At 43.4% G+C, this 24,707-nt stretch overlaps 1 protein-coding gene across 3 annotated transcripts in view; it reads right to left on the reverse strand.

Moving 5' to 3' along the window:
• Positions 1 to 24,707, reverse strand: part of spidr (scaffold protein involved in DNA repair) — a 266,484-nt gene that overhangs the window by 73,874 nt on the left and 167,903 nt on the right. For all 3 annotated transcript variants that reach the window (XM_073042799.1, XM_073042789.1, XM_073042809.1), the window contains exons 9-10: positions 6,103 to 6,307; positions 3,057 to 3,346 (exon numbers count right to left, since the gene is read on the reverse strand). In XM_073042799.1, the coding sequence (XP_072898900.1) occupies positions 3,057 to 3,346; positions 6,103 to 6,307 (495 nt within the window). The remainder of the gene's footprint in view (positions 1 to 3,056; positions 3,347 to 6,102; positions 6,308 to 24,707) is intronic.

Consider the following 24,707-nt stretch of genomic DNA (forward strand, 5'->3'; position numbering starts at 1 on the left):
CAGAATCAGGCTTTTTGGCCCATCGGGTCTGCTACACCATTGCATCATGGCTGATTTATTACCTCTCTCACAATCTCATTCTCTTGCCTTCTCTCCTTAACCTTTAACACCCTTACTAATCAAGAACCTAAGAAACTCTGCTTTAAATATACCCAATGATTTTGCCTCCATTGCTGTCTGTGGCAAAGAATTCCACAGATACCTCCCTCTGACTATTGAAATTCCTCCTCATCTCTGTTTCTATTTCCAGTGGTTTCTGTTTTTATTCTAAAATATCTTGTTGGGGATTGTGGAAGAGGGTGGTGCAATGGCAAAATTGAACACAGACACCAGGGGCTCTTATCTTGTTAAGAAGCCTCACTTGCGGCACCTTGTTAAAGGCCTTCTATAAATCCAGGTAAACAACATCCACTGACTCTCCTTTGTCTACCTTGCTCGTTACTTCCTCAAAGAATTACAACAGATAGTCAGGCAAGATTTCCCCTCAAGAAAACCACGCTGACTTTGGCCCATTATCATGTGCCTTCAAGCAACCTGAAACCTCGTCCATAGTGAACTCCAACATCTTCACAACCACTTAAGTCACAGTAAATTGCCTATAATTTCCTTTCTTTTGTGGAGTGACATTTGCAATTTTTTAGTTCTCCAAAACCCCAGAATCTAGTGATTCTGGAAAGATCACTACTAATGCCTACACAATCTTTTCATCTACCTCTTTCAGCACCCTGGAGTTTAGTCCATCTGGTCCAGATGACTTATTTACCTTCAGACCTTTCTTCAACAAAAGGATCCTCCAAATCTGTTAGCAAGTCCCAGTGACTTCCATTTCACAGCATGCAGACATGTTCAGGGCTAAGTGAATTTAAATGACCAAACACTGGGGGGTTCCAATGGTAACTGCAAAATTAAGCATAATCTGGAACATTGACTCCAGTAATTGGTAAGTGGCAATAATTTCCTAATTTTTCACTCATAATTCTTAAATAGCACTGTGCCAAACACAATTTTCTACTTTGAAAGAGAAATTCTCAAAAATAAATTTTGGAAAATTATTTGTAAGGCATCCTTCAACATTCTATAATGTAAACGTCCTGGCCCTGAGTATTTTCTCTCTTTAATGCCATTACTTTCCTTTGATAAGTTTTCATCCCGCTTTGACGTTAATTGCCATAGGATGTATCAGAGGCTTTCCTTTTTGTCTCATATCAATACTGACCCAGTAACCATTTCATAGATTCATTGTTTAATTGCATTTACAATTTCACTGTTAATGGCATTTAAAAGGCTCACACTACCCTAACCACACTTTTTTTCCTACTATAATTGTAAAACCTTTCAGTGTAGATCTTAAAATTGATTGCAAGTTTCTTTCCACAATCTCTTTTTGTCGCTCAGGTTTGTGCCCTTTCAAAGTTGTTTATAGTTCATACAACCAATTGAAGTTTTGTTGGTTTCTGCCTTTCTACATGCTCTTTCTTTTAGCTTTATGTGCCCTTATCTCTTTAGTTGTCTGTGGCTTATTTCCTTTTGGCAAGCGTAGCTTGGCACACAAACTGATTTAGTTTTACATTATATTTTCTTTTGAATGCTTCCCACTGATCAAATACCGATTCAGATACAGGCAGATTTGGCCAATTTATCAAGGACAGTCTCTGTTATAATTTCCATTATAATACCTATTTTAGTTGGATTATACAGAGAAGATGGACTTAATGTGCTTGTTCTGTGTGATAAATTATGACTGCAAAACTGAACTAATTGTTCTTGTGTAGATTCCAGTTTGGTTAGTTTCTCACTACATTTATGTTATATTGTCTTGCTAAGGAAATGAATGATCATATTCAGGAAACTGTTCACAGACTCTGTTGCATTAATCATCATCATCATTATGTGCCATGTCGTATAACATGGCTTATCATGGTCTTCCTTCTCTATCCATGACCATGATTGTTCTTGGCAAATTCTTCTACCTTCTGGGCAGTGTCTTTACAAGATGGTGACCCCAGTCATTATCAATACTCTTCAGAGATTGTCTGCCTGGCGTCAATGGTCGCACAACCAGGACTTGTGGTATGTACCAGCTGCTCATATGATAATCCACCACCTGTTCCCATGGCTTCATGACCCTGATCAGGGGTCTAAGCAGGTGTTACACCTTACCCATGGGTGACCTGCAGGCCAGAGGCGGGAAGGAGTACTTACACCTCTGGGGTAGAGACATATCTCTACTATGGCAAGTTGCATTACTAGAACGTTACAAGTACGAACCTCTTAAAGTAATATAAGATCTTAGTTAGACCCCACTTGGAGTACTGTATTCAGTACAGGAAGGATATGGATACAATAAAGAGTACAGAGGAGATTTAGAAGGATGTTGCCTGGATTGGAGAGTGTGGCTTTTGAGAATAGGTTGAGTAAACTTGTCCTTTTCTCCTTGGAGCAACGAAGGATAAGAGGTACCTGATAGAGGTGTATAAGATGATGAGAGGCATTGAGTGTGTGGATAACCAGAAGCTTTTTCCCTGGGCTGAAATGGATAACATGAGGCGGCAGAGTTTTAAGGTGCTTGCAAGTAGGTACAAGGGGCATGTCAGAGCTAAGTTTCTCACACAGAGAGTGGTGGGTGCATGGAATGCACTGCCAGCTATGGTGGTAGAGGCGAATACAATAGGATTTTTAAAGAGACTTAGATAGGTACATAGAGCTTAGAAAACTAGAGGGCTATGCAGTAGGGAAGTTCTAGGCAGTTTCTAGAGTAGGTTACATGGTCGGCACAACATTGTGGGCCGAAGGGCCTGTAATGTGCTGTAGATTTCTATGCTCGATGTCCTCTTAACTCCTTCATTCTTTACTTTCTTCTACAATATTTATGGTTCTACAACCCAAGCTAAGTGATGTCACTACCTACTCACCATTATTTTATTTAGATTTTACACCATGTTAATACAAAATGATTTTTGCGTTGTTCAGTTTAATGGTGCATGAATTTCAAACCCCACCTCCTTCACCACTTTATCAACAAAAATAATGTACTCAATATTCAATCCAACACTTACCTTGCATTTTGTTGACCCATGTTTGAACAAAGGGAATGATCTGTTTGGTTGCTTCTGATCAGTTGATTGTGGAGAATATCTTTTACAGGAAGGCAGTATACTCTCTGAATAACAACTTTCAGATTTTTCTTTCCCCATCCTGCTGCTCCCTGGTTTTCAATTACTTCAAGTAATGAGTCACATACACTATTGGCCAAAAAATTATGTTCAAGATCCAACACCTGTATTGGTTTCTCCTGTTGGCTTATTGATAATACACTTTGTGTATTCCCTGTAGTTAGTGCAATATCCTGTTTTGTAAAAGAAAATCATTAACAATTAATTAACATTCAAGATGAAGATATCAGTGTACTTTTGATCAAAAAAAGATAACAAAGCAAGGAAACAATGCAATCTACAAAATGCTCCAGTTTTCCCAGGATACTCAAATAACAAGGATTATGTGTACATGGGGGAAATGAAATTTGAAAATGTTGGATAGTTGCTTTGAAATTGGATTTCAATTAATTTTGATATACTAAATGTTAATCAAGTGTCACAAAAAACCTGCAAAATTGGGATTGTCATAGAAGATTAAGCAGGTGGTTGTCACATGACTTGGATACTAATTCACAGGAAACCAGTGCTAAGAAAGTACGCTCTCTGAGTGAGCTGCTTTTGAATCCAATGTTTACTGATGTCATTGTATAAAAGAAATTACATTACAATGAATTGCAAGAGGAAAGTACTTGATTCATTTTCCCAAGGACCAGCATTCAAAGGGGCCATAAATCTATGAAAACATGCACAAAAAGCTTTATTTCTACAACTTATGTATTCAAAACACAAATGAGTCCAATTTCTAGTCAAACAGGCTTGGTATTTTCACTTAAATTAAACCACAATATGGCTGAATTTAAGATGTGAGATATACTTAGAGTCATCGAGACCTAGAGTAATACAGCATAGATACAGGAAAATGGAAGGATATTGACATTGTATAGGCAGAAGGGATTAGTTTAGTTGGCCATTTGATTATTAATTTAATTGGTTTGGCACAGCATTGTGGGCTGAAGGGCCTGTTCCTGTGCTGTACTATTCTATGTTCTACAGTACTGTGCAAAAGTCTTAGGCACATGTAAAAAAATCCATGAAGCGAAGATGCTTTCAAAAATAAATCAAATCAATATTTGGTGTGATCTCCCTTTACCTTTAAAACTGTGTTAATTCTCTTACAGTGTTGTGCCATTTTATAAGAAAATTGGCTAGTAAGTTGTCCCAAGCACCTTGGAGAACTTGCCACAGACTTTGGCTGTCTCACTTGATTCTGCCTCTCCAGGAAATCCCAAACAGCCTCAATGATGTTGAGATCAGATCTCTGTTGAGTCCATACTATCTGAAACCATATATTAAAAAAATCTAGAATGCTGAAGACTTTTGCACAATACTTTATACAGCCCCTTCCGGCCCAAGGAGTTCATGCCAACAATGGTGTCCAACTAGTCCCAATTTCCTGCACTTAGCCCATATCCCACCAAGCTCGGCGCCTCTATGTGTCTTTTAAATAATACTGTAATTGCTGAAATCTTTTCTTCTTGAAGCTTGTTCAATATACTCACCATCCTGTATATAGAAAAGTTGCCTCTCACTTCCCTTGTTAATCAATTTTGACAATGTGACTGAAAATTTGCAAAAGAGCTCTGAGGGAAATGGTATGATTCATCAAATAGAGTTGTAATATATTCTTGTTTCAATCTATACTTAAGCCTGTACTATTTCTTTATCGCCATTGCAAAAAATTCCAGGAATCAGAGGGAAAATTATATCTATCATTATATTTTTGATAATAATATTCTTATTTTGATGATAATGATATTTATTCAATTTTCTTTATGTCACCAAGCATTATTTTGACTAGGTGACGCACATGGGATGGCTAAACAAGATAAGAGCCAATTGGTGTAACAGGAAAGATACTAGCATGGATAGAAGATTGGCTAACTGGCAGGAAGCAAAGAATGGGAATAAAGGGAGCTTTTTCTGGTTGGCTGCTGGTGAATAGTGGTGTTCTGCAGGGGTTGGTGTTAAGACCACTTCTTTTCATGTTATATGTCAGTGACTTGGATGACGGAATTGATAGCTTTGTGACCAGGTTTGCAGATGATATGAAGATACAATGGAAAGGCAAGTCGTGTTGAGGAAGCAGGAAGTCTGCAGAAGGACTTACACAGTTTAGGAGAATGGGAAAAGTGGCAGACGGAATATAATGTAGGGAAGAATGTGGTCATGTATTATGGTTGAAAAAACAGAGGCTCAGACTATTTTCTAAGTGAGGAGCAAATTCAGAAATGAGAGAAGCAAAGGGACTTGGGAATCTAATGGTCTTTACGGTGTTTAGGAATCCTGAAAACACCCAGATGAAGGCATAAGCTAGTGTCCTGGAGTTCTTCTTTGTCATCTAGTATACTGTACCTCCTGTCCTATCATCTCTTCTGTCCCAATCACTCTCCATTATTTTTCCCTATTCCCTCCCAGGAGGTCCTCTCCCTGCCTTTTATTCCACTCATAGCTCCTGCTTCTAACTCTGGAAAATTATGGAAGTAATGACCATCATGCAGTGATCTCCCACACCGCATGACACAATACACCGTGGGCCGAAGAGACTGTACTCTGCCTGATATACTATTTAATATCAGAACTCCTTGTTAATTCATTCAAGCCGAGATTTGGTTAGGTTTCTGGCCATAGTTCAGGCACCACTAGTCCAAAGCAAAATTAATGTTCAGTTTAAAGAATAGTCCATTTCTAGATCTAGTATGAATTGTTAAAATTTCAGCATGTAACAGTACACTAAGGGAAATGAAGAAATGTGCTAAGCAGGAAATGCACAACTGCTTTGCTGATCAATAACTTGGGTTCATCTAACATTAGATATTGGGAGAAGGAACTAATTTCTCAACAGAATGGACAGAACGGCTTAACTAAATGGATTGGTTTATTTCTTGCCAGTAATATTTTATCTTAATAAAAATAATTGTAAAAAAAGCAGAAATGCATGGAAGTTCACCTGATCAGTTAAACAATGTTTCTGTCTTGCATCAGTGAGGTTAAATTTCATAGCTAAAGATATTGAAGATTTTTTGGACACAGGTAACTTTCCAGGAGAGCAATTTTTAACTCCGATTCCAGCAACATGTTTTGAAAATACCTTCTGACTGAAGTAAGTGCACAAAATAACAGAAGTTTTTTCACCTTGCACATCAAGTTTCTGCCTGCAAAAAACAAAGTTGAAAAATTAGAAATTATGTTGCTTTGTCATTCAAATGCTACTTTGCAAATTATCCTGCCAAATAATATACTGAATTTAAACAATAAAATGAATCATACATTACTTCAATACTTATAATGTTGAAGTAAAAGACTAAAAAAAAATAAAAAATAAATAGCCAGCATTAATGATGTAAAAATGTTGAAGAAAATGCAAACAGGCAAGAGCCATAAGAAATAAAGAGCAAGGACAACAGGTTTAGGGAACCTTGGCTTTTGAGAGATTGAGCCACTAGTTAAGAAAAAGAAAAAGGTGCTTAGCAGGTATAGGCAGGTAGGAACAAATGAGGTACTTTAGGAGTATAAGAAATACAAGGAAACATTTATGAAGGAAATCAGGAGGGCTCAAAGGAGGCATGAATTTGTTCTAGCAGACAAGGTGAAGGAGTATCCTAAGGGCTTCCACAGATATATTAAGAACAAAATGATAGCAAGGGACAAAATTAGCCCTCTGGAAGATCAGAGGGGTAATCTATGCATAGAGCAGAAAGAGATGGGGGAGATCTTAAATGGATCTTTTGCATCAGTATTTACTCGGGAGATGGACACAGAGTCTATTGAAGTGAGGCAAAGCAGCATCGAGGTCGTGGACCCATTACAGATTACCGAGGTGGTGTTTGGTGTCTTGAGGCAAATTAGGGCAGATAAATCCTCAACACCTGACAAGGTGTTCCCTTGGACTCTTTGGGAGGCTAGTGTAGAAATTATAGAGCCCCTAGCAGAGGTATTTAAAACATCCTTAGCCACAGCTGACATACCAGAAGATTGGAAGGTTGTTCTGTTGCTTAATAAAGGCTCTAAGAATAAACCAGGAAATTATAGGCCAGTGAGTCGGATATCAGTAGTGGGAAAGTTATTAGAAAGTACTTTAAGGGACTGGATATATAAGTATTTCAATGGACAGGGACTGATTAGGAGTAGTCAACATAGCTTTGTGTGTGCTAGGTCGTGTCTAACCACTCTTCATAGTTTTTCGAGCAAGTTACCAGGAAAATTGATGAAGGCAAGGCAGTGGATGTTGTCTACATGGACTTTACAAAGATATTTGATAAGGTCAAACATAGGAGCTTGGTCAAGAAGGTTTACTTGCTTGGCATTCAAGATGAGGTACTAAATTGAATTAGATATTGGCTTCATGGGAAAAGCCACAAAGTGAAAGTAAATGGCGGTCTCTGTAACTGGAGGCCTATGACTAGTGGTGTGCTGCAGGTGCTGGGTCCTTTGCTGTTGGTCATCTATATGAACAATATAGATGATAATGTGATAAACTGGATCAGCAAATTTGTGGATGGGACCAAGATTAGGGGTGTAGTGGACAGCGAGGAAAACTATCAAAGCTTACAGTGGGATCTGGACCAGCTGGAAAAAATGAGCTGAAAAATATTGATGGAATTTAATGTATATAAGTGTGAGATATTGGACTTTGTGAGGGCCAAGCAGGATAGGTCTTAAATGGTGAACAGTAGGGCTCAGAGGAGTGTGGTAAAACAGAGGGATTTTGGAATATGCATCCATAATTCCTTGAACGTGGCATCACAGGTAGATAGGGTCATAAAGACTTATGATTATGTGGGTAGCCACAGTTCCAATGCCACAGTTAATTATGCTGATGAATCAACATATAGGAAGGAGGCAGAAAATCTGGCTGAGTGGTGCCAAAACAACAATCTCTCAGTTAATGACAGCAAAATCAAAGAGTTGATTATTAACTACAGGAGGAGGAAACAGAAGTCAATGAACCAGTCCTCATCAGGGATCGAGGTGGAGAGGGTCAGCAACTTTAAATTCCTCAGTGTTACCATTTCAGAAGACCTTTCCTGGGCCCAGCACATACATGCAATTATGTAGAAAGCACGGCAGTACCTCTAATTCTTTAGAAGTTTGCGAAGTGCTAGGTCGTGCTAGGTCGTGCTAGAAGTTTTCGGCATGACATTCAAGAACAATTATTACCCCTCAACCCCTCAGTCAGTTTTTCAATGTTCATCGTCAGCCGGGTCAATCTGTCCGTGAACTCCGTTGGTTGCCTCCGTACACTCCAGTATTATTTTTACTTTTAAATTCTCCTGCGCGAGAGCCAACAGCTGTCTGTCGCTTTAAGTTTTTCTAGTCTAGTCTGTAACTACACAAACGCGCACTTTTACGGCGAGATTCGACACTAAACACGTCGCTTGTTTTCGGGAGATGTGTCCTGCGCATGTGCAGTAGGAGGAGATTCGCCGAAATCTCAGTTTCAATGTAGACAGAAATACTTTTAAAAACACATAGTATGGACGCCTATCGTTTTTACGCGAAATCGGCATTTTCAAAATTATCTGGTCTAGTGTGGATGTAGCCTATGACCCTATATCTGTAATTATCATCTGCCCTTCACCTCTCTCTTAATAGTTATGATTATCACTTTATTTTACAGATTTCAACAGTGGTAGCCTTTGTATTTCCATTCATCACCATTCAGAAACAGTCTCCACCCGTACCCTCCTCTCCCCGATACCATCATTCTGCACTGATCACTTACTACCCCGCTCTCACACCACCCTCTCTCCTCTTCATATAGATTGTCTCACCTCTTATTCCTAACGCAAGGCATTGACCCAAAATGTTAACAAGTATGAAAGGTGAAATGTTTAAGGAGAACATGAGGGGAACTTCTCTACTCAGAGAGTGGGGTGAGCAAAAGTGGTGGATGTGGGCTTGATTTCAACATCAAGAGAATTGTAGATAGGTACATAGACAGGAGGGATGTGGAGGGCCATGGTCCAATACTCCAGATATTTATTGAATTAAAAACTTGCAATTGCTGGAAACCTGAAACTGCTAGAAAACCTCAGATCATCAGGCAATGTCTGTGAAAAGGGAAACACAGTAAATGTTTCGGGTCAAAACAGCTTTGTCAGAACTGTAAGTACATTCTTTCAATATCAAATATTGATATTGATGGTGGGAATGGAACATTTTCATGTGCCTTCACTTCCTTCCTCAGTGCCACCATAATTAGGGACAGGGTCATGCTGAGTCAGTGAGACTGGCTGGCAGCTGCTCTTCCCGTGACTGCTCACTCTCCCATCCCAACTGTTTCTGTGATCCTTTCTCACACACAGTTTTGTTCATTTCCAAATTACAAACAGTTTGGGTTATGAAGCCCTGCCATCATCTGGGAACTGGCTACAGTATATCATTTTCAACACAATCGTATTTGCATAATCACAGTTCCTGAAGGGGTTGTCATTATTCTACACAAAGTGAGAAAGAAAACCCTCGTCATTCATTGCAGAAATACAGAAGCTTCACAAAGACATGAAACTTTCAGTACCTGGAATCATGTCTACTGAATTTAAATGTGATTTTAGTAAGAAGTAATAAGTTGAAAGCGTCTGATTGCATGGGAACTGGGGAAGATAGTGGATTAGGTTCCTAACTGGCTCAGTGGTAAGAAACAGACAGAAATGACTGGAGGCTGTTTCTCAGACTGGAAGCCTACGTCTAGTGGAGTGCCAGAGCGGCTGGTGTTGGAACGTCTGTTCTTTGAAATTTATATAAAAGTCTAGATATTAATTACAAGGCATGGTTAACATAGAACCATAACACAGAAAACCTACAGCACAATACAGGCCCTTCGGCCCACAAAGTTGTGCCGAACATGTCCCTACCTTAGAAATTACTATCTTACCCATAGCCGTCTATTCTTCTAAGCTCCATATACCCTTCTAAAAGGCTCTCAAAAGACCCTATCGTATCCACTTCCACCACTGTTACCAGCAGCCCATTCCACGCACTCACCACTCCCTGCTTACCTGACATCTCTGTACCTACTACCCAGCACCTTAAACCTGTGCCCTCTTCTGGCAACCATTTCAGCGCTGGGAAAAAGCCTCGGACTATCCACACGATCAATGCCTCTCATCATCTTATACACCTCTATCAGGTTACCTCTCATCCTCCGTTGCTCCAAAGAAAAAAGGCCGAGTTCACTCAACCTATTCTCATAAGACATGCTCCCCAATCCAGGCAACATCCTTGTAAATCTCCTCTGCACCCTTTCTATGGCTTCAACATCCTTCCTGTAGTGAGGCAACCAGAACTGAGCACAGTACTCCAAGTGGGGTCTGACCAGGCTCCTATATAGCTGCAACATTACCTCTCGGCTCCTAAATTCCACGATTAATGAAGGCCAATCTCTCTCCAATGCTGTTGTAAAGGAGATAGAATTATGATCACTATCTCCAAAATGCTCTCCCACTGAGAGATCTCTGACACCTGACCAGGTTCATTTCCCAATACCAAATCAAGTACAGCCTCTCCTCTTGTAGGCTTATCTACATATTGTGTCAAGAAACCTTCCCGAACACACCTAACAAACTCCACCCCATCTAAACCCCTTGCTCTAGGGAAATGCCAATTGATATTTGGGAAATTAAAATCTCCCATCATGACAACTCTGTTATTATTACACCTTTTCCAGGATCTGTTTCCCTATCTGCTTCTTGATATCCCTGTTACTATTGGGCGGCCTATAAAAAAAACACCCAGTAGAGTTATTGACCCCTTCCTGTTCCTAACCTCCACCCACAGAGACTCCGTAGACAACCCCTCCATGACATCCACCTTTTCTGCAGCCGTGACACTATTTCTGATCAACAGTGCCACGCCCCCACCTCTTTTGCCTCCCTCCCTGTCCTTTCTGAAACATCCGAAACCTGGCACCTGAAGTAACCATTCCTGTCCCTGAGCCATCCAAGTCTCTGTAATGGCCATCACATCATAGCTCCAAGTATTGATCCACGCTCTAAGCTCATCTGCTTTGTTCACAATACTCCTTACGTTAAAATAGACACATTTCAAGCCTTCGGTCTGAGTGCATCCCTTCTCTATCACCTGCCTATCCTCCCTCTCGCACTGTCCACAAGCTTTCTCTATTTGTGAGCCAACCGCCTCTTCCACAGTCTCTTCAGTTCGGTTCCCACCACCCAACAATTCTAGTTTAAACTCTCCCCGGCAGCCTTAGCAAATCTCCCTGCCAGGATACTGGCCCCCAGGATTCAAGTAGAACCTGTCCTTTTTGTACAGGTCACACCTACCCCAAAAGAGGTCCCACTGATCCACAAATCTGAATCCTTGCCCCCTGCTCCAATCCCTCAGCCACGCATTTATCCTCCACCTCATTCTATTCCTATTCTCACTGTTGCGTGGCACAGGCAATAATCCCGAGATTACTACCTTTGCGATCCTGCTTCTCAGCTTCCTTCCTAACTCCCTGTAGTCTTTTTTCAGGACCTCTTCCTTTTCCTACCTATGTCATTGGTACCAATATGTACCATGACCTCTGGCTGTTCTCCCTCCCACTGCAGGCTATCTTGGACACGATCAGAAACACCGCGGACCCTGGCACCTGGGAGGCAAACTACCATCCGAGTTTCTTTCCTGCATCCACAGAATCACCTGTCTGATCCCCTAAATATAGAGACCCCTATCACTACTGCCTTTCTCTTCCCATCCCTACCCTTCTGAGCCACAGGGCCAGTCTCTGTGCCAGAGACAGGGTCTCTGATGCCTCTCCCAGGTAGGCTGTTCCCCCCACTCCCAAACAGGAGTACTTATTGTTCAGGGGTACAGCCACAGGGTTACTCTCTAGTACCTGACTCTTCCCCTTCCCCCTCCTGACTGATGCACTTGTCTGTCTCCCGTGGCCCCGGTGTGACCACCTGCCTATAACTCCTTTCTATCACCTCCTCACTCTCCCTGACCAGACAAAGGTCATCGAGCTGCAACTCCAGTTCCCTAACTCGGTCCCTTAGGAGCCGCAGCTCAACACACCGGGTGCAGATATGGCCGTCCAGGAGGCTAGGAGACTCCAGGACTTCCCACATCTGACACCAAGCATAGAACACCGGCCTCACACACATAGTACTTCCTTTGTGCAATTAACACAGGTAAACTTACCTCACCTTGTTACCGCCTGAGCCCCTTGAGCCAAAGCCCAATCACTCTGCCACCTCTCAATCCACTGCCCGCAGGATATGGTGGTCTTCTTTTTAAACTTTTTCCACTCCACTGGCTGACGTCACGCGCCTGCGCAGTCTTGCCTCTCTTTTACCCTGAATAGTAAAATGCCTTTGCTCCGGAAATCCTTAGCTGTTCCACTCGCAGCCTTCTTGCTCCGAATCAGTCAGTTTGTGGATAAAACTAAAATATGTGGTGTTGCAAATAGTGTAGAAGGTTTTCAAAACTTACTGGGGGATCTAGATCAGTCAGATAAGTGGGCTGTAATCGGGCAAATGGCTTTCAATCTAGATTTTGGGAGATCAAACCAGGATAAGACTTGTAAACTAATTTGGCAGGGGGAACCTGAATGATAGAGCGGAGGAGGGGGAAAACAGAAATAAATCTAAGATAGTGAGCAGTAAAGACGTCAGGAAGGACAGGCAGGTGATGGGGCATATCTGCAGCCATTGGGATGAGTGCAATAAAGTTGCAGTGCAATCAAAGCAAAAAGTACCAAATACTGGACTTAAGGTGTTTACTTAAATGCACGCAGCATAAGGAATAAGGTGGATGATCTTGTTGTACAGCTACAGATTGGCAGGTATGATATTGTGGCCATCACAGAGATGTGGCTGAAGGATGCATGTCCCTGGGAGCCAAACGTTCAAGGACACACGTTGTATCGGAAGGATAGGCAGGTACACAGAAGAGGTGGGGTGGCTTTATTGGTAAGAAATGATATTAAATCATTAGAAAGAGGTGACATAGGATCGGAAGGTGCAGAATCTTTATGGGTTGAGCTAAGAAATCGCAGGGGTAAAAGGACCCTGATGGCAGTTATATACAGGCCTCCTAACAGCTGCAGTGACGTGGACTACATATTACAAAAGGAAATTGAAAAGGCTTGCCAGACGGGCAGTGTTATGATAATTGTGGGGGATTTTAACATGTGAGTGGATTGGGAAAATCAGGTCGGCACTGGATCTCAAGAGACAGAATCTGTAGAATGTCTACGAGATGGCTTTTTAGAACAGCTTGTTGTTGAGCCCACTAGGGGATCGGCTGTACTGGATTGGGTATTGTGTAATGAACCAGAGATGATCAGAGAGATTAACGTGAAGGAACCCTTAGGAGGCAGTGATCATAACATGATTAAGTTCACTGTGAAATTTGAGAGAGAGAAACCGAAATCCGATGTGTCGGTATTTCAGTGGAGTAAAGGAAATTACAGTGGCATGAGAGAAGAACTGGCCAAGGTTGACTGGAAAGGGACACTAGCGGGAAGAACAGCAGAGCAGCAGTGGCTGGAGTTTATGCAAGACTTGAGAAATGTGCAAGACAGATATATTCCAATAAAGAAGAAATTTTCGAATGGAAAAAGGATGCAACCGTGGCTGACAAGAGAAGTCAAAGCCAAAGTAAAAGCAAAGGAGAGGGCATACAAGGAAGCAAAAATTACTGAGAAGACAGAGGATTGGGAAGTTTTTAAAAGCTTACAAAAGGAAACTAAGAAGGTCATTAAGAGGGAAAAGATGAACTATGAAAGGAAGCTAGCAAATAATATCAAAGAGGATACTAAAAGCTTTTTCAAGTATATAAAGAGTAAAAGACAGGTGAGAGTAGATATAGGACCAATAGAAAATGATGCTGGAGAAATTGTAATGGGAGATAAGGAGATGGCGGAGGAACTGAACAAATATTTTGCATCAGCCTCCACCGAGGAAGACATCAGCAGTATACCAGACACTCAAGGGTGTCAGGGAAGATAAGTGTGCGCAGTCACAATTACGACAGAGTAAGTATTCAGGAAGCTGAATAGTCTAAGGGTAGATAAATCTCTCAGACCAGATGGAATGCACCCTCGTGTTCTGAAGGAAGTAGCTGTAGAGACTGCGGAGGCATTAGCAATGATCTTTCAAAAGTCGATACGATTCTGGCATGGTTCCGGAGGACTGGAAGAGTGCAAATGTCACTCCGCTATTTAAGAAGGGGTCAAGGAAGCAAAAAGGAAATTATAGACCTGTTAGCTTGACATCGGTGGTTGGGAAGTTGTTGGAGTCGATTGTCAAGGATGAGGTTATGGAGTACCTGGATGCATATGACAAGATGGGCAGAACTCAGCATGGTTTCCTTAAAGGAAAATACTGCCTGACAAACCTAGTGCTATTTTTTGAGGCTAGACAAGGGGGATGCACTGGATGTTGTGCATTTTAACTGTCAGAAGGCCTTTGACAAGGTGCCACACGAGGCTGCTAAACAAGACAAGAGCCCGTGGAATTACGGGAAAGTTACATACGTGGGTATAGCATTGGCTGATTGGCAGGAAACAGAGAGTGGGAATAAAGGGATCCCATTCTGGTTGGCTGCCAATTACCAGTGGTGTTCTACAGGAGTCTGTGTCGGGGCTGCTTCTTTTTACGTTGTATATCAACTATTTGGATTATGGAATAGATGGCTTTGTGGCTAAGTTTGCTGATGATACAAAGATAGGTGGAGGGGCCAGTAGTGCTGAGGAAACAGAGTCTGCAGAGAGACTTGGGTAGATTGGGAGAATGAGCAAAGAAGTGACAAATGAAATACAATGTTGGAAAATGTATGGTCATGCACTTTGGTAGAAGAAATAAATGGGCAGACTATTTAAATGGGGAGATAATTTAAAGTTCTGAGATACAACAGGACTTGGGAGTCCTTGTGCAGGATACCCTTAAGGTTAACCTCCAGGTTGAGTCGGTGGTGAAGGAGGCGAATGCAATGTTGGCATTCATTTCTAGAGGAATACAGTAAAGGTACAGGGATGTGATGTTGAGGCTCCATAAGGCACTAGTAAGACCTCACTTGGAGTACTGTGTGCAGTTTTGGGCTCTTTATTTAAGAAAGGACGTGCTGACATTGGAGAGGGTTCAGAGAAGATTCACTAGAATGATTCCGGGAATGAGAGGGTTAACATATGAGGAACGTTTGACTGCTCTTATCTGTACTCCTTGGAGTTTAGAAGAATGAGGGAGGACCTCATAGAAACATTTCAAACGTTGAAAGGCATGGACAGAGTGTATGTGGCAAAGTTGTTTCCCATGGTGGGGGAGTCTAGTACGAGAGGGCATGACTTAAGGATTGAAAGGCGCTCATTCAGAACAGAGATGATAAGAAATTTTTTTAGCCGGAGGGTGGTGAACCTGTGGAATTTGTTGCCACAGGTGGCAGTGGAGGCCAAGTCATTGGGTGTATTTAAGGCAGAGATTGATAGGTATCTGAGTAGTCAGGGCATCAAAAGTTATGGTGAGAAGGCAGGGGAGTGGGATTAAATGGGAGAATGGATCAGCTCATGATAAAATGGCGGAGCAGACTAGATAGGCTGAATGGCTGACTTCTGCTCCTTTGGCTTATGGTCTAAACTAAATGGTAGAGCTCTGTGGAGTGTTCTGGAATAGAGGAACATAGGACTGCAAAAGCATGGTTCACTGAAAGCAGTACCACAGGTAGACAGGGCATTTGACATGCTGGGCTTCAATAATCAGGATAAAAATTGTATGTCTCCATAACCTCATTACTCTAACTTGGTATTTCATCAAGTTCAGTGGGAATGGGAATGCCTAAGTAAGCTATTCAGAACAAGAAAGTAGGACTGTTACTGATTATTGCCAGATACCTTTTTTTAAAATATGAAGTCGCCTCTGGTAACATTATGCACTTGCACTACTCTTGAGGGATTTTCCACACCTTGCCGAAAGACAATTCAGTCCAACCACCTAGTCATGGGTTTTGGAGATGCTGTTATAATGGCCTAAACAAACAGCTGCCATTGTACCTTACACCTTGCAGTCAGAACATTATTAGGCAGGGAACATATAATTAGCATAGCGAGGTACTAATCAAGCAAGTTGTTTTGTACCGCATGGTGCAAAGACGAGTGTTGTTGGAGCTACTGACTTTGCCTTAAAGGATGGATGAACTATTTTGGTCTGTTACGTAATAGGTCAATTACTGCAAGGTATCCAGCCTCTATCACCTTCTCTTCCAACCACACTTTGGAACCAGTGTAGAAGAACACGGGCCCAATGCGAGGCTATAACAGGGATTTAGAAATGTGGGCCCTGTAACCTGGTGAGAAGCAAGGAGAAGACAGTGCGCAATGGCTTCTGAGTTTATAGATCTCTTTACTCTTTCTAAAATAGCAGTTACATGCATTGGGACTGTTCCAGAATGTGGGGAAGTTAACAATTTCATAAACTCAGCTTTCTATGGTTTATTAAAAGTGGCAAGTTCAAGGTTATTGAATACAAGATTAAATAAATAAATACACAAATGCTATCTGCTAGGCATTTCCAGCACTCTGCTTTAATTTCAGATATTTAGCTTCTTCGCTTCTGCAGCTTGTATCACTGCGCCAGCATTGCTTTTTTCACTTCTGCTTTCCTTCAACCTCTAGTTACACCTTCTCTAGACACATTTGTGATTTACAAAGCTGCATCACCCTCTCACAAAGTCCACTACTTTTACCTTATTCCTTCTTTAGTTCTCCATCCTTCATGATGGGATGGGAACCGCAGTGATAGGGTTGAGGGATGCCGGAAAACGCCGATCTTACCTTATGCTCGGCAATCGAGCTGGCCGACACGCTGGAGGCTGCTCTGCACAACGCTGACGCTGTCCAGCTGCGCGATCCCCCGCCGGCCCCGTGGACTCCTCAGACCCCGCCACCCGCCACCTGACAGTGAATCGAACACAGCTGCTGCCAGTCGCAAGTCCGCGCAGTGTTACTTCTGCGGACTCGAAAAGCACCCCCGAAATCACTGCCCGGCCTGAGAAGCTACCTACTCCAGCTGCGGAAAGAAGGGCCATTTCGCCAAGGTCTGTAAGTCTAAATCACAAGCGGGGTCGAGCAGCGCCGCGTGCGAGGCATGGGGGTCGCCATCTTTGTTGGCGCCACCTCGCCCCGCCTCCAACCCACGGGTGCTTACCGGGCACCAAAACAGCGATTCAACTCTGGCCTCCGTAACCCTCGACCAAAGCGCCCCACACCAGCTTGCAAGGTCAATGATGGACATCCTGGTGGAGGGGAACAGGACTAGCTACCTGTTTGACATGGGCAGCACTGAGAGTTTTATTCACCCGGACACGGTGCAACGCTGCAGACTCGTGACACGGCCGGTAAGCCAGAGGGTCACCATGGCTTCTGAGTCACATTCCACAGACATCCGGGGTGGGTTGTGTAGCGACATTGGTGGTGCAGGGAACTGAATATCGGGACTTCGCGCTACTGGCCATGCCTCAACTGTGTGCGCCTGTGCTATTGGGGCTGGACTTCCAGAGCCACCTAAAAAGTGTGACTATGGCATATGACGGGCCCCTCCCACCAATCGCTGTAAGAAATCCTCAGTTATGTGGGACTTCGTCATATACCCCGCTACTGACCACACACACACACCGACCCGCACATCCCACCCAGCACCATGCCGACAGCTGCGCTACTGACACCACTTGCAGCCTCTCCACCCTCAAGATCCCTCCCCCACTGCTGTTCGCCAACCTGACCCCCGACTGTAAACCTGTGGCAACTAAAAGCAGGAGGTACAGCGTGGGGGACAGGGCCTTCATTCAGTCAGAGGTGCAGCGGCTGCTCAGGGAGGGGATCATTGAGCCAAGCACAAGTCCTTGGAGGGCCCAGGTGGTTGTTGTTCGGACCGGGCAGAAAAATAGGATGGTCGTGGACTATAGCCAAACCATCAATAGGTTTACACAGCTTGACGCGTACCCCCTACCCCGCAACGCAGATATGGTCAACCAGATAGCTCAGTACAAGGTGTACTCGACCATAGATCTGAAATCTGCTTACCACCAGCTCCCCATCCGCCCGGAGGACCGCCCCTACACCGCCTTCAAGATGGGCGGCAGGCTCTATCACTTCCTTCGGTGTCACGAATGGTGTCTCTGTCTTCCAGAGGGAAATGGACCGGATGGTGGACCAGTGCCAACTGAAGGCCACATTTCCATATCTGGATAACATTACCATCTGCGGTCACGACTGGCCAGATCACAACACCAACCTCCAACGATTTTTCCAAGTGGCCAAAGCCCTGAACCTTACCTATAACAGGGACAAGTGTGTGTTCAGAACCACCCGACTCACTATCCTTGGGTATGTCATGGAGAACGGGGTCATTGGCCCTGATCCCGACCGTATGCGCCCCCTGTTAGAACTCCCTCTTCCCACCACCCTCAGAGCCCTCAGACGGTGGCTGGGCTTCTTTTCCTATTACGCCCAATGGGTCCCTCATTACACAGACAAGGCCCGCCCCCTGGTCAAGTCTACCACATTTCCCCTCTCGGCCGAGGCCCGCGCGGCCTTCAGCTGCATTAAAGGGGACATTGCCAAAGCAACGATGCATGCGGTGGACGAGACCATTCCCTTCCAAGTAGAGAGTGACGCCTCCCACTTCACGCTGGCTGCTACCCTCAATCAGGCAGGCAGGCCAGTAGCATTCTTCTCTCGTACCCTTCAAGGCAAATTCGGCACTCCACGGTGGAGAAAGAAGCCCAGGCCATAGTGGAAGCTATTAGGCACTGGAGGCACTATCTCGCCGGCAAAAGGTTCACCTTGCTGACCGACCAGCGCTCAGTTGCGTTCATGTTCAGCAACTAACAGCGGGGCAAAATCAAAAATGATAAAATTTTGCGGTGGAGAATAGAACTCTCCACCTACAACTATGATATCCTGTACCGGCCTGGAAGGCTCAATGAGCCCCCTGATGCCCTATCCCGGGGAGCGTGTGCCAGCGCGCAGCTCGACCAGCTATACGCCCTCCATGAAGATCTTTGCCACCCGGGGGTCACCCGATTTTACCATTTCGTGAAAGCCCGGAACCTGCCTTACTCCCTTGAGGACATCCGGACGATGACTAGGGACTGCCAAGTCTGCGCTGAGTGCAAACCGCACTTCTACCGTCCTGAAAAGGCGCAACTTATCAAGGCCACTCGCCCCTTTGAGCGACTGAGTGTTGACTTTAAGGGCCCCCTTCCCTCCACCGACCGCAATGTCTACTTTCTCAATATTATCGACGAGTACTCGCGGTTCTCCTTTGCCATCCCCTGCCCCGACACCACTGCCACGTCCGTCATAAAAGCCCTGAGCCAGCTCTTCACTCTGTTCGGATATCCCTGCTATACCACAGTGATAGAGGGTCCTCCTTTATGAGTGATGAGCTGCGCCAGTACCTGCTGGCTAGGGGCATTGCTACTAGTAGGACCACGAGCTATAATCCCCGGGGAAATGGACAGGTGGAGAGGGAGAATGCCACAGTGTGGAAGGCCACACTTTTAGCCCTTAAGTCAAAGGGGTTGCCGGTCTCTCGATGGCAGGAGGTCCTCCCCGAGGCATTCCACTCCATCCGCTCTCTGTTATGTACGTCCACCAATGCCACCCCTCATGAGCGCCTATTTTCTTTTCCCAGGAAGTATGCCACTGGGACCACGCTACCGGCTTGGCTGACGTCCTCAGGGCCAGTGCTGCTCCGGAAACATGTGAGGAGCAATAAATACTCCCCGCTGGTCGAGAGGGTTCACCTACTACATGCGAACCCCCAGTATGCCTATGTGGTCTTACCTGATGGGTGGGAGGACACGATCTCCGTCCGCGACCTGACGCCCGCAGGAGCAGCAGACCACTACCCCGAACACTCCACGGTAACTATGAACCCTGTACCCACTGAGGTGTATACCCACCTGACACCGCGCACACCAAGCCCTACACAGACTCCTCACGACACTCCCATACCGGGCGCCTCGCACACACATGAGGGATCACTGATGCCTAATGGGCTAACACCTCAAGTCAGTCCGGAACCAGCACAACCACCGTCTCCGGTGCAATCACCACCGGCACCTGTGCAATCACAGCCGGTGCTATGTAGATCGCAGCGACAGATTCGACCACCTGATAGACTTAACCTGTAAATATACTTGTAAGAAACTTCGCCCCATGGGGACTCTCTTTTAAAACAAAGGGGGGATGAATGTGGTGAACTACATATACCTGTCTGGACAGGCCCCCCCCCCCCCCCCCGGCTGACTGCTCCTGTGGCTCCTCCCACAGACCCCGGTATAAAGGCAATTGGAGGCTCTGCTCCTCCCTCAGTCTCCAGGATGTTGTGTGATGGGCTCTTGCTGCTGACAGTGCTTTCTTCCAGCTAATAAAAGCCTATCTCGACTCACGTCTCCGAGAGTTATTGATGGTGCATCAGACCCATAGGCTTGTAGGATTTGGTTCTCCTGGTGCTTATCCAGGTAGCTTTCAAACACAATGACAATTTAAGCCCCTAACTCTCTTAGGTAGTGTTTTCTGACTCCCACACCAAATCCCAGCTGAAAAAAAATCAACTTCACTCCAATTCTAATATCAATTAATTTAAATACATAATTACTGAGTTATCAATCACCCTCTTAAGTGAAATAAGTCCTCCTTGCCCAAGCTCTTTTAAATTTATTTGTCTTAAACTTCTCCTATATTGCACAGAGAAAAGCTACAACCTTGTTGGCTCTCTTTCATAAGTATAAATCTCCTCACATCTCACTCTAATACAATCACATTCTTCTTGCCTTTCTCCTTAATTCTCTGTCCAATTGCATTCCCTCTATAAACTGCCTCTGAACCACTCCATTGAATTTCTAACCCTCATATCCCAATGCCATAAATGTTTAACTGAGGTCTTGATCATCACTTAACCAGACAAAGTCTGTGCTGGTATATTGAAGGCAGTGGTTAATGTTACTATCTTTGCCTTTCTTTGCAGAGAAATAGCTCCTCAACTATATGGTGGTCCATGCTTTCCAGAATTTTGCTGTGAACCTGATTATGAAAGGAAAGTGTGGTGCACAGGGGCAGGTTGCTGGAAGATCTTTGTCTTACAGGTGTTGTGTAATGGTCCCATCTAATCAAATTCTGTCTACACACTGCCACTCAACTACAAAGGCTTGGGTGCCCTTGGTTCTGGAACATACATCCAGTAGGTTGAACAATTTTCCATTTGTTGTCAAGATTAGCTTGAAAGGTTTGTTGGTAGTCAGACGAAGAAGAGCAAGAAAGTTTGAGAAAAAATGTCAGGACAATGATGCAGCTTTGTTTCACAATGGTCCCCAATAAGATTGGTTCTGTTGTAGTCTAGTTTATTAGCATGGTGGTATCAGTGCAGTCATGAAGTAAATATAAAATGAAGACAAATTGTTGTGCACAGCTGAATTTTGGAGTCTTTTCTGATTAATGGAGTTAAAGGTTTCAAGAGATGAAAAAAGACCATGTACAATTGTTGGTACTACTTCCTCCATCTTTTTTGCATTAGTGGAGCAATGGAGATCATGTCCATCTTGTTCCCAAATAGATGGATTTGGGGAGTTCTCTGACCACTCATAGGTGGTGGTTCGACTGAAGCTCTTCATTGACTGTTTTAGGACTTTAGCAGGAGTACTACCTGCTTGCAAGAAGTGTTGTTTCTTAGTTAGGATATGGTCCTTCTGACTTCTTGTAGTTGAAGTACGGTGCCAAGACTGAACATTAGGCTGTTGTGGAATAGAATTAATGGTGCTCACATCCAAGATAAAATCATATTAAGGAGAACTTTGAAGCATTTCTTTCAGCAAGCAACAACTATCTTTGATCATATTACTCAGCCTTCTGCATTCTCCCTATCCATCAACTATTCTTCAAGTGCCTGGAGAGATACTCTTTTTCCGTGAGGAATGGTGAAGCTTATCACTATGCCTCAAAGTAACAGAAAAGGCTCAACATCCAAGAAAGCAACACACACAAAATGCTGGAGGAACTCAGCAAGCCAGCCAACTTCTATGGAAAAGAGTACAGTCAACGTTTCATGCCAAGACCCTTCAGCAAAACTGCCTGGCCTGCTGAGTTCCTCTTGCATTTTGTGTGTGTTGCTTGGATTTCCAGCATTTGCAGATTTTCTCTTGTCTGTGATATCCAAAAACGTCTTATGTTTATAGTAAGTTAGCTGCTTGACTTCCTGGTCATTGTCAACAATCTCATCCAGTTTCTTCTTGCCAAGAATCTCTGCACAAGCCAATAATGAGAGATTTAATATTCCCCCAAATGGCAGGGATACTCTATGATCATTTGGCAGAGATTGGAAGCTTTTGATTCAATCAATAGACTCCTTCCTTCACTATAAAAACATCATTCTTAAAAGGCAGGGCAAAGCAACAGTCACATAATTCAATGAATTGAACTAGTGGCATTCCAGGTCACTCTGAAGAGTTCTGTTTTGATGAACACTTCTTACAAACGTACTCACCAAAATTTTGGAACATTAGTGCAGTCAGAAGTTCAAACTCTTCTAGACTTTGAACTCTGATCACCTGGACTAACTTAAAACATTGCAGTTACTTATAACATTCTCATTTCATTTTTCACATTGACAAGGTTTAAATTCATATCAGTTTTGTAATTGTAATGTTTGTTCACAAATTTGGGTGAAGATGTATGCTGTGTATAGGGTTAAAGAAAGTAAATTGCATTAAAAATAAATACTGATGTAATTACTATTTGCTATTTTATAGTCACATTTGTCATATAATTGGTAAATAGGACTCTGACTGTAACAACCAGACACAATGTTTATTTTTCTGTTTCAAAGATAAAAGTTAACAAGTTAATCTTCAGTACAGTTCTCTGATACCAGTGTTTGAATGATACAGCATACAATTAAAAGCCAAAATAAAACATTTTTAGAACAAGCTCTACATGCAATTTCTTGCTTCTTTTTTGAAGAATACCTCCGAGCCAATTGCATAAAAAGTTCCTCAGAGCAATATCACCCATGTTCAAACATCAGCTCTCTACACTGAAGACTGTTTCTACAGCCAAAAACTGCCTCATTCCTTTTATTCATAAATTCTTTTCAGCAGATTTCACACTAGTATGTTCCCTTCATTAACCTTATTAATTCATCAAAAGAAAACAATAGTTTTTGAACAATGAAGAGAAACTGGGTTCTTTGTTTAAACAAGATTAAGACATTTGAAAGAGATATGACAATTGTTAATCGTTAAAAGAGGGCAAATAGAGGAACATCTTCCACACCAATGAGTTGTTCACGGACCAAGGGTGTAGAGGTTTACAGTTTTGCATACAAATTACTAAGAGGAATTGGAGCAAGGCCCTTTTTAAGCAGATAAAAGTTATAATCTAAAACTTACTGCCTCTAAGAGCAATAGAACCTGAGCCATTCAGAGTTTTGAAATAGACGCCAAGTCCGTGGATATATTTAAGGCAGAAGTTGATAGTTTCCTGATCGGTCAGGGCATCAAACAATATGCTGAGAAGGCAGGTGTATATGGTTGAGTGGGATCTGGGATCAGCCATGATGGAATGGCCTAATTCTGCTCCTATGTTTTATGGTCTTAGGGAATTAGACACAAGGGAAAATAATCCACAGAAATGCGGGTTAAGAGTTGCTGAATAACAGCGACTGATTTGCTCGACTAAAAGCCAGTATAGATTCAGAGGAAACACAAAGCCAGCGGCATCTATATGAAGTACTGTCGACGTTTCAGGCCAAGAACCTTCGTCAGGACTAATCAAAAGAAAAGATAGTAAGAGATTTGAAAGTAGGAAGGGGAGGAGGAAATCCGAAATGATAGGAGAAGACTGGAGGGGGTGGGATGAAGCTAAGAGCTGGAAAGGTGATTGGCGAAAGTGATACAGAGCTGGAGAAGGGAAAGGATCATGGGACGGGAGGCCTCAGGAGAAAGAAAGGGGGAGGGAACACCAGAGGGAGATGGAGAACAGGCAAGGAAGTGATTGTGAGAGGGGCAGAGAGAGAGAAAAAAAGGGAGAGAAAAATATGGGGGAAATAAATAAGGGATGGGGTAAGAAGGGGAGGAGGGCTTGTCTGTTCTCCAACTCCCTCTGGTGCTCCCCTCCCTCTTTTTTTCTCCCTAGGCCTCCTGTCCCATGATCCTTTCCCTTCTCCAGCTCTGTATCCCTTTTGCCAATCACTTTTCCAGCTCTTAGCTTCACCCCACCCCCTCCTACTTTCAAATCTCTCACTATCTTTTCTTTCAGTTAGTCCTGACGAAGGGTCTCCGCCTGAAACGTCAACAGTGCTTCTCCCTATAGATGCTGCCTGGCCTGCTGCGTTCCACCAGCATTTTGTGCGTGTTGCTTGAATTTCCAGCATCTGCAGATTTCCTCGTGTTTGCATTATAGATTCAGAGGACTGAATAACATATTTCTGTGTCATAGCAATTCCATTATTTAATTATTACAAAGCTTGCCTTGGTGATCCAAAAAGTAGCAACTAGATTCTTTGCTTGCAGATATTTCTATGAAAATGATACTCCCAAATCAGTCCTGTATTC

Source organism: Hemitrygon akajei, chromosome 1 (genome assembly GCF_048418815.1).
Source record: "Hemitrygon akajei chromosome 1, sHemAka1.3, whole genome shotgun sequence".
NCBI classification, from domain to species: Eukaryota; Metazoa; Chordata; class Chondrichthyes; order Myliobatiformes; family Dasyatidae; genus Hemitrygon; species Hemitrygon akajei.